The 10710-nt window shown below is 33.7% G+C and overlaps 1 protein-coding gene across 1 annotated transcript; it reads right to left on the bottom strand.

Moving 5' to 3' along the window:
- Positions 1–5910: 5910 nt before the first annotated feature.
- Positions 5911–9868, bottom strand: LOC137400968 (pyroglutamylated RF-amide peptide receptor-like). The gene is made up of 3 exons (XM_068087306.1): positions 9407–9868; positions 8223–8432; positions 5911–6054 (listed from the first exon to the last, which is right to left on the bottom strand). Exons 1-3 carry the CDS (start codon positions 9866–9868, stop codon positions 5911–5913), a joined length of 816 nt encoding a protein of 271 aa, XP_067943407.1.
- Positions 9869–10710: the final 842 nt, after the last annotated feature.

Below are 10710 nucleotides of genomic sequence, written 5' to 3'. Positions count from 1 at the left end.
TTCATAAAAAAATCTGAAACTTCAGATACTTTTTACAGATCAACTTTTTAGCAAAAAACAGTATTTTAAGATAAAATAAACTCGGATCCCGACTAAACTGGAGCATGCGCATTGCAATTAGCAAAGCTCCGAAAACGCTTGGAAATGTATAAGCCATTTACGCTTCATAAATTTTTTACAAAAAGGGAGAAAACGTGGGATGACGCCTCCTCTATCGAAAAAATTTGCTAGGGAGATAACCCTAGCAGTTCCGCTAGAATAGGTTCCACTGTACGTTATTAAAAGCTAAACATCGCTGAAAGATATCCACTTTTAAATTTACAGCGGTTTGAAAACCTTTTCCTTATGATATGAAGTTTGAATGTTACAGTTGTTTGAAAAAGTTTGGAAACCTTTACAGTTGTTTTTATTTTTTCTCTTAGTTTATTTCAATTACACAAAACACTTTTCTCATGATATGTAGTTTAAAAGTTAGGGTGGCAAATGTTGGTATATGTTAAATACATATCAATTTTCTGTCCAAAGACTTTTTTACTACCCGTGCAACGCCAGGTATCACAGTTAGTCTCTTATTATTTATTAAAAGTACATGCAAATGACAAAATATATTTTTAGGCTATTTCAGTAGAATACATAACATGAAGCTTATAAATGATGTCAGCAAACTTTTACTTTCATTTAGAATTTGATTCAATATCTTTACTTTAAATTTCATGGGAAAAAATAAACATCCAAGCAAAAAGCTTTTGTTATGGTAGACCAGTTTTAACAGCATCAAAAAAACAAAGAGCTTCCTTGTTGTTTCTGAAACAGTAAACCAATTAAATTGAGTCTGAAAATCTCTTTTTTTAAGCCATGAATATAATTTTTAGACAGTGTTTGCTATAAGTTCAATTGTTTTGTAGCTTTTTAATCACTAAACTAGTTAAATTTAATCTGAAAACTTTTTTAAGTTCTGATTGAACAAAAGGCAGGACATGATAGAATTTAGTTTCAGACTAAAACTCAGATGAGTACGCAAACACATGCTAAATTTTAGTCTCCTTTTCTCATGCGTAATATGTTTGCTTTTCTACAAAGTAGCAATTAGGTAATTTAAAATCAACTTCAGCCTCAAAACATCTTAAATTTAAGAGATAAAAAATATGAAAAAGCATCAAAAAGTGAAAATATATATATCTTTTTAGTACTAAAAGAAACTTGAGAAAAAAAAACTTTTTTCAACATATATTTTTAAATAATTGATTTTATGATGCCTAGTGGCAGATTTAAATAAAATATTTTCTATAATTTATCATTTTTAGAGCTTTTCAAAAATTTTCAATTTTTTGTAATTTCAGCTGCCAAACTAATTAGTTTTTGCATGTTAAAGCTTGTAATGAAATTTAAATACAGTCAATTGTTTGCCAAGAACATATACCTTACGTGCTCAGAGCAGGCATTAAGCATTCATTGCTAGTATTTTGGAAGTTTATATGAAACATGCCAATTTGCAGGCACGCAGGTGACTTTTAGTTGTTCCTAAAAAACAACATGCATTTATTTTATGTTGACAATAGTATACTTTTCTTTGTATTTGGTATTATGCACAAAACATTAAAGTCATTTGTGACATTCGTATTTGAGATAGCTAAAAAAACCTGTGAGAAAGTACCTAACTATACTTACTACAAATTTGCTATTTTCTTCTTTTTTAGAATGTACATATTAGCAGTCACCGTTTTTCTATTTAGGGTTTCAGTTGATGTTGTTTAATACTATCAGCATATAAGAGCAGTTTTGGATATTTACCTTTCAAATTTTCATTTTTTTGAAATAATTCATAGAATGCCGAGTAGAATGTTGAAAATTAGCTTTTTAGGCTCACTTCCATGTTAATGTCATGTTTAAGAGTGGTATGTCACTAAGCTGTCCTACTCGTGCCAAAGTTTTCTAACACTCACATAATTATGACATTATCAAAGCTACTCTCAAGGGTTATCTATCTTTTTCATAAATGACAGTACTTTGCTTTGGTTCCTAGTTTAATCATAACACTAGTTTTTCTAGCTACTGTTTTATGACACCATTGACAATTTTGACGGTTGAAAATGCAGTGTGAACCCAGAAGATGTGAAAGTTCAACCACGGAAACTAATTCTTGCAAATTGAAGTCAACATAAGTGCTTGCACGCATCTAGTTTTTACACTGAAGTTATGGCTCAGTGTTTGTGCGCATGTACTCTGTGTTGAAAAAAACATAACTTCTGTAGCTGACTTGATGAAGCTCTGCTTCATCATGGTAATATTGAAATCATGTACGTTGTGGCCATCAATCAATCACTCCACGCAGACATTCACAAACATGCTAATCGCAGCATGTTTATCCTTGCATTTGCTGAATGAGGTAAAATGTCCTAATCGTACACACTTGTCTGGTTTACAAAGATAATATGGCAGCCCTTAGAGTCTATGGTCGTAATTATTTTCTAAGATCTGACAAAAGGACAAGAGCTGTTTATTATGAACTAACTACTAGCATACAGTAGAAGTATATATTATAATGCTAGCCGAAAGCATAATGCAAGGGGGTCAGACATTGGCGTAAAGGCAATGTCGTGTTTATGGAATGCGTGAACAGATAAGGAAATACAGTGACTACATTACGATAAAATATGCGATAAACCATTTAAGACAATTCCGTGCCAACTTATTGCTTGCATAGTAAGTGAACCGTTCAAAAACAAACTAGGTTAGTTTTTTTTACAGACAACAGGTCCCGAGTTTTAGTTTTATAGTTCTAGTTAAACAGAATCTGCAAAAAAGTTAGCAATTCATAAACTTTTTTGAGATAACTTCTAAACTATGTGTTTTGCAGATCACTACGTACTGTACTTTATGTGTGCTAACTTCAGAAGTGAATTGCATACTGGTAGCGGTCATTTAAAAACATATTCAGCACTTCTTGTCTCTTTGATATGGTTTGTGCTAGTATAATCAAAGAGCTAAGAGGAACTATAGTTACTGCTAGGAGATGTAATCAAATTGGAATTGAATAGCAGTTCATGTAGGCTGCAGCATAAGAAAGAGAAATAAGAAGGCATTATGACACTCTAGTTAGCAACGTCAGCCTTGAATTTCCTACTTTCCAAAAACAAAATAGAAGCAAAAAATGTGGTTGAATTTCTTTTTCTACTTTTATAATAGTAAATTTTTATTTAAAGCATTGTTAAAATTTTTTGTATATTGCTACAATGCATTTTAATAATGTATCTTCATTTTTAAATAATTTTATTTTAAATTGATGAAAAACTTAAAACTGATCATGGTTTAGAAGTAAATTGAATATTTTATTTTGGGCCTTTCTGATTTCAATTTAAAGCGTACTCACTTACAGAGAGATTAGTACAATAGAGAGGTGGGCATAATTATTCAGCATTCCTAACAATAGAACAATAACTGTCTTTCATAGGTAGTGTCAACTCAAGGTCAACATTAACAACTTTGGCCCAATATTTTCAAGTCCTCTTTAGTTTTTATGCTGAAGAATTACATTGCCTAGCCATTTAGCCTGATGTAAATTTTTGTTCATCTGTCTATGGCATAGTTTAGTTAAAGACTAATTTTGTTTAAAGCTAACCAATGGTTTAGAATAATGGTTGTAACAGTGCAAATGAAGTTTCCTAATAAATTTGGTTTTCGTGAGTCTTGCCATTCTCTTATTGACAAGTTATAGCAACTTTTGTGCTGACACTATATTTGTAACGAGCAATTCAAGTCAGTTTTTGTTTAAATTGATGAAAGGCTTTAATTATTACTAGCGTTGACTATCCTGAACTTTAGCAATTCGACACTTACCTCTTAAAAAGCACTCCATGTTATTATGTAAACTAATTTAATGCCTTTTTTCACAGTTATGGAACACATTGTTGGATTAGTAAGCTATAAACATTGAAAGCATTCATGAGCAAATAAGATTTTTCCCATTCCTTGAGCCCAGGTACTCTGAGAGAGAGCAGGAAGTTTGTGAGCTCAGCCCTCTTAATTCTAGGGAGCTAATAAAAATGACACATTTTGGCTCATGAAAAGCCAATAAAAACTATTTTTCTATGTTAATGGTTTACCTAGAGAAGTTAAAAACATTCTAATTTCAGAATCAATTTGATTGAATGGGTAGAAATGAGGAAAAGGTGCTTTTGATAGATAAAAAGTCATATTTGATCTTTTTTTGTGATTCTACCTTTTTCACAGAGGCACAGCACACATAAAAGCATTAGACTGGATGCTTATTGATGTTCATATAAACTCAGTCAACCATTTCGAGCCACTCCCCCTAATATTACATTCCAAGTAATTCTATAGAAACAAGGGCTTTTTTCAAGCTAATCATAGACCGATACTGCAGGTACTGCAGGTACTGCAGATACTGCAGAAGAGATTTTTATTTATTTTTAGTCATAAAGCTGCTTCTCGACTTCCAGATAGCACATTTGATGTTTGGGAAGAAGTTCAACTATTTTTCATCATCATAACGTTATCTTGCGTTACCGCGGCTATAGGCCTTTTTTGACTATTTTAATGGGTAATAATTATTTAACGCTTTGAAAGGGAATACAACTCACTTTCATAAAAGACTTTTAACAGTTATATTGTCGGTCTGTTTAGTTCAGTGTAATAATATGTTTTCAGTAACTCGGAAAGTATCACTCTAAGAAATTTGAAAATACTGTTTTAAGCTCATATGTTAGTCCAAAGAAAATTTGATGATTTTTTCCTGACAGGAAAGTTTAGCACGCATAATTGATTTAAGATCTCAGTGGTTTAAAGGTAAGACTGGTTCATAGAGCAAACTCGGTTCATAGAGCAAACTCATATAATAAAAACAATAGCAATTGCTTTTTGAATAGTTTTGATTTGTTATCTCGATGCAAAAGTAGAAAATTACATTTATTTGCTGCTGAAAGTTTGTTGAAAGACTTACAAACACAGCTAAATATAACAGATTCACTTTATCAATTACAGCTGTTATATCATCTCATAACTATTGAATTGGTTAAGTATTTATTAGTCACCTATGCTGAAGCATGACAATAGCAATGGATATTTTCAAGTTTAAATTTGTAACATCTGGACAATATAACTGATTGTTTTTAATGGTAAATCACATAAAAGCCTGTGTTATAATAAGAGCAGTGTCGCTTCGTCATTCCGTCAGAAGCCACAATTATAGGCTGAGATAGAAGATTCAAACTCACTGAATTTGGTTAGATCAACTACCACTGTAGCATCGGTGTCAATATAATAGCCAATGGAACACCTTAGAGCATTTCAAAATAATTGTACATATACATGTACCTATTCTTTGCCCTTTTTCAGCACATCTGACTATATCTTAGAGCATTAGATTGCAAGAATAAAAGTAACCATAACAAAATAGCAAGTGTAAGATCTAGCTATATTGAATATACGTAAATCTATATACATAAAACGGCCAGCAATTGCATCTAAGTATCGAGAGGTAAATTTAGTAGATTTCGAACGCATGATCTCCTTTTTGACTACATTAAACAGATCAATTTAATGTGGCTATGTAATTGTGAGGAAACCCATTTGAATGCATCAAATAATTGTGGATTTGTATAGATTCGTCTGCCCTTTGTCGCAGTTGTTCTTACCGTGATTGTGATTAAGTAGATAGTGCATCATGCTGCTATCATGTTCCGCTTAGGAAGTATTTATAAGCTTATCACAGTGTAATGAAATCAATAAAATAAATCGAAATTAGTTTGTTGAAAAAAGTATTGCATTGTAATCGCAACACTGTTCTAAAGCTGTAAAAGTATTTTCAGAGCAATAACTCTAGTTCTTATATCCAACAAAGAATAGAAAAGTTTTGCTTGTAGCCATGGCACCTGACTCCGATAGCTCCAGTTACTCATGACTTGTTTTGCTTGCTTCAGAATCTTTTACCTTGGTATCTGGCATCTTAGTGGTACATGTACTTTCAACAATGCTATTGGAGCGGACACCAGACTGACAGCACGAGAGCCTTCGGATAAGTAGCTTGACATCCATCTACACAGAAACACATAAAAAAGTGATATAACACAGAGAGTTCTCCTTAGTTTAAGGGAGTTGTGTCATTTTTGTAGCGTAAGCTCTAAAGAATGACTAGCCTATTTTCAATCTATGCTATTACGCCAGTGTCACAAACTGTATCATTAGCTACTCCCAAGCTAGTATAATCATTGGTACTATTACATTATTACAACTAGTTTTACTACCTGCACTTCAGCCAGTACCACAACTTCTGTCACTAGCAGTATCACAACTAGGAGCATTACTTCTACCACAACCATTTTAACAAATAGTATCACTAACAGTATCACCAAAATTAAGCAACAAAAACATATATTCGGAACTAAAACAGCAACTGTTATTTTACACAATTCCCTCTTCCTGTCTTACAGCTTACAGCCCAAACATTATTTTCAACAAACTAGCATTTCACAAAACATATACATGTATGAGTAGTGTTCATGTCCAAATTTCCAGAAAAGTTGGTATGGCTTCAACTTGGAAATGCTTTCAGCTACAGACATCTCTATAACTATTCATGTAATTTATAGAGATTAAAGAGCATGTTTATGACTACCTGAGTAATACGTATCTATAAACTTATATCAAAGGACATTATGCATAGGAGACAAGTGCCTCAGAATTTTTTATATCAGTAGAAGTGTAAATGTAGATATTTGCGTTACTAAATACAACACTTTTGGCTAGAATATATTTATTGCTAGATGTGATTATCACTAGACAAAAACTTTATTAGGCGCATGTATATTTTACACCTGTCTTACCTCATGTACACATTGCAGCAATAAATATTCATATCTCATTAGACCTAGGTTATATCAATAAAAGGCTATTTTTACTATCATCTGTTTTCAAGATCTCGTAAAACGATTGAGTTTGTCCTTGCTTTAAGTTTTTATGAAAAAAATGGTAGAATAAAAACTGGGAATTTTCAGTTATCTTAAGGTGTAAAAACCTATAGTGAATGAAAACCTATAGTGAAACCTATAGTGCACATGCTCAATAGTGATATAGGTTTCTATCACACACTCTAAACTTGAATTATGCTTCAGCTGTCATCTCAGCTTTTATAAGCATTGGCTTTGAGCTATCTGGTGTAGATCTCGTAGATCACATAGTGTTGAGACTACATTCAATCTCCGGCAAATGTTACTTAATGATCCATGCATCTTGATGACTCTTCTGGTGATTTAATTAACATAAATGTTTGCGTGATGCATTGTGTCGACACTGGTTCAACTGCGCATTGTTTGATGTTGCAACTAATACTTTTTAGTAAATTATTCTGGCATAACCCTGTAATGTTTATCATTGCCTATAATTTATAACACGTTATCTGACCCACTATTTTTAAACATATTCTTAAGCCATTTTCAATCAATCTTTACATGTACATTGCCTTGTTGAAACATTGTTGCAGCAGTTTGTGTTGGTTCATTGCATCACTGTCTAATGCTTTTGTTTCCTTAGTTACATGTACACTATCTTGTATAATTGGTACACAAACGATAGGAAGGATATTACAATTTGTCCATCTCAGCGTTATAAGACTTGTCTATGCAGAACTAATGTAACTTTCAAGGACGGTTGTATCGTATTTAGAAAATGCTTATGTGGTAGAGAATTAAATTGTCTTCAGGCAAAATATCTGAGCAAAAGAACGCTATTCGTAGCTGTAATCTAGTTATGTACGGACGATGAAATTTTGGCTGATCTTTTTTTCTGTTCTACCTTCAGAGAAAGTAAATGATTTAATGATAAATTGATTGCTTGTGGTAGGCCAGCAAATATACTTGCCACTGATGGAGTTAGTCAATGACAAAGTTAATCACTGACAAAGTTAGTCCATGAGAGTTAACTACTGATAGATTTATCCACCTACAGAGCTAGCCACTGACAGTGTTAGCTGCTGACAGCGTTAGTCGCTGACAGGATTAGCTGCTGACAGCGTTAGTCGCTGACAGAGTTAGCTACTGCCTTACTTAGTCCCTGACAGAGATAATCAGTGACAGATACGGACAGGACAGGCTACTCTAATAATTTGATGCTTGCATTATCAAACAACTTTTTCTTTCGTTCAGTAACTCCTTCCTATTGCATTTTAACAATTCGTAACAATCTATACCACAAAAATAAACACTTACCCTAAAATATTTGTTGAAGATAAAAAATACAATCGGTGTCGTGTATGCATTGGTACCAATGACACCTGACATGATGGCATCTGTAATAAATAAACTTTTATCATTCTCTTTCCACCGAATGTCAGAATTTGAGAGTATTACAAAATAAAGACCTTGAGGTAGCCACGCCAACAGCGTCAACAGTGCATTTACTCCGAGCATCAACTGCAACTAAAACAGAAACAGTAGAAAACATTGAGTTGCCTAGTTAGAATATATTTCCTTTTTTCTTTTTCCAATCTCAACCACTCTAGAAAGTACTTCTTTGTAGAGTTTTGTTAAAACAGCTTGGCAACTGCTTACCCCATTTATAGCAAAAGGATTTACAATATGTGACCAACAAGCAGCCTGGGCCTAGTTGTTTAGAACTTCTGACCCGCACACAGCCGGTGCTCAATTTCTAAAATAGGCTGCTGTTGGTGACAGGAATGACATACAACCTGACAATGCTCTCTGCAACTGGGCATGTCTCCAGTCGCTGAGGTTCCTTAGTCACTGAACTCAGACAAGTCCAGCCAAGATCATAGAGCCATTGTTTGTACAAAAATGCTCTCAACTAACACACACAGCCTCTGCTCGCAGTAGGCTAAGCAGTCATCATACTCGGTCTACGAGGTTTGCTGACCCACAGTTAACCCGTAGGTGACTGCACAGGTTTTATCAACTGAAAGTATGCTACATCGGTGAACTCAGCAGCTAATATATAACTTCCTCTTTGCATATACAGTTAGTTCTATTTCATAGTTAGTCAAATCACTTCATATTTTCAAATAACATGGTTGTTCCCAATATTAAAAATACCATTAATAGACAGTAAAAGACACAAGGATATAGCAATGTATGGCTTAGGCCTGCAGTAAGTTATTCAAAAAAAATTTCTAAAAAAACTATTTACTTTTTCGTTTTATGCATGATACCAATATAATTAAATTCATAGAATTACTTAAAACAAAAGTCATATTTACATGTTTTTCATGCAAACAATAAAAGTTCCATTCAGCAATGAGATAAAAAATATAGATTTTCAATGACAAAAAATATTTATACAAATACATGTAGCTGAACACACTGAAGCACATGCGTGAGTACCTTCTGCACTACTTGATGTTATACCTGCCTGATCACCTGCTAAAGAAAATGCTTACCTTGTTAATAGCATCGGAGTCGGTACTTGCTAAACTTTCTGTGACTATCTTGCTCCTTTTCCTTATGCACAGCCTTATGAAGATAAGAGAGTATGATATGATTATAATAGTGAAAGGCAGTAAAGATTTGGCCATTGTTATCCATTTATAATAGTCTCGTAACACAATAGGTCCTGTTTCACAAAGTGTCCAACCACTTTTATGATATATCAGAGTACTGTTCTCCGCTGTGACTATTTCTGGAAGAGCTGCCCAAAGCCAGATCAATAAAGCTACAAAGAACTTTTTTACTTTTCCATAGGCTGCCATTCGAAAAGGAAAATAGACTAGAACAAGGCGCTCGAGGCTTATGGCAGCATTGCATAGTAGACTAGCTCGAGCACTCGAGAGTGAAATAAACAGCATAACAGAGCAAAGACCAACACTTCCTTGGAAGGAGATGAAAAATATGTTGTCTGTCATCATTGTAGTTGTATAAAACAATGCCATTAGCAAATCAGCTATGGCAAGGTTAACGAGCTGTATATGGACTTCCTTTCGTATGTTCCTCCCGAGTATGATAGCAAAAATGGTTACTGTATTTAAGACAACGCCGAGTACAGTGGTAGTAATAAAATAAGCTGTTACTATCCCCACAGCGTGTTGTGAATCTTTGTATATCGTGTGGTTTTCTGTGCTGTTCATGGTGAGCCTTCTGATGGTGCAAAGTGGATAGAGTAAGTAAAGTTACCTGAACTGACATGGTCATATTCAGCAACAGTTTGCTATCATTCAGAAATGTTATTCCGCAATAATATTTATGGTCTGTAAATTGCAGCAGGCTTAATGGTTAAACACACATTTTTTCTAGCCTGCTCCGTCCAATCAAAACATTAATTGATTATAGAATAACTGAAAGCTATTTTGGTGTTGGCTCAAGTTTGTACTGATTGTGTAAGGTATTTTGTTATGCAGATCAGATCTGGGCATATATACGACCATGAATGGTGCCAACACATCATGTGAGAGGCTACTAGCAATCAAAAAAGTAGGTACTAGAATAACTGGAGCTAAGTGTATTGGTCAGCTTTGAGGGTTTTGAAAGAATCTGATTGACTTGATGTATTTTCAAACTTTTTTCTCTTCAAAGGCTCAGAAGATAGTCAGTGGTAGATGTGATAATGTCTAGCATGTCCTCTTAAAACACCTATGCCAATACAATGCAAATTTCTGATATTTTTGAATGTATGCCATGCTTAAAAAGCCTGATGTCTATTATAGCTAAAACTCTTCAACCATGAAGCACCTCACAAATTATTTTGTTG

The sequence above is a fragment of the Watersipora subatra genome, chromosome 7 (genome assembly GCF_963576615.1).
Source record: "Watersipora subatra chromosome 7, tzWatSuba1.1, whole genome shotgun sequence".
In the NCBI taxonomy this organism is placed as follows: Eukaryota; Metazoa; Bryozoa; class Gymnolaemata; order Cheilostomatida; family Watersiporidae; genus Watersipora; species Watersipora subatra.
Note: the sequence above shows the minus strand (reverse complement) of the source record. Positions and strands in the feature narration are given on the sequence as shown.

Coding starts and splice junctions, on each gene's coding strand:
- LOC137400968 (XM_068087306.1), bottom strand. CDS start 9,868: ATGACAGACAACATATTTTTCATCTCCTTCCAAGGAAGTGTTGGTCTT. Junction 8,433..9,406: donor ACTCCGATGCTATTAACAAG/GTAAGCATTTTC, acceptor TTTCTGTTTTAG/TTGCAGTTGATGCTCGGAGT. Junction 6,055..8,222: donor TCTTCAACAAATATTTTAGG/GTAAGTGTTTAT, acceptor GTTTCTGTGTAG/ATGGATGTCAAGCTACTTAT.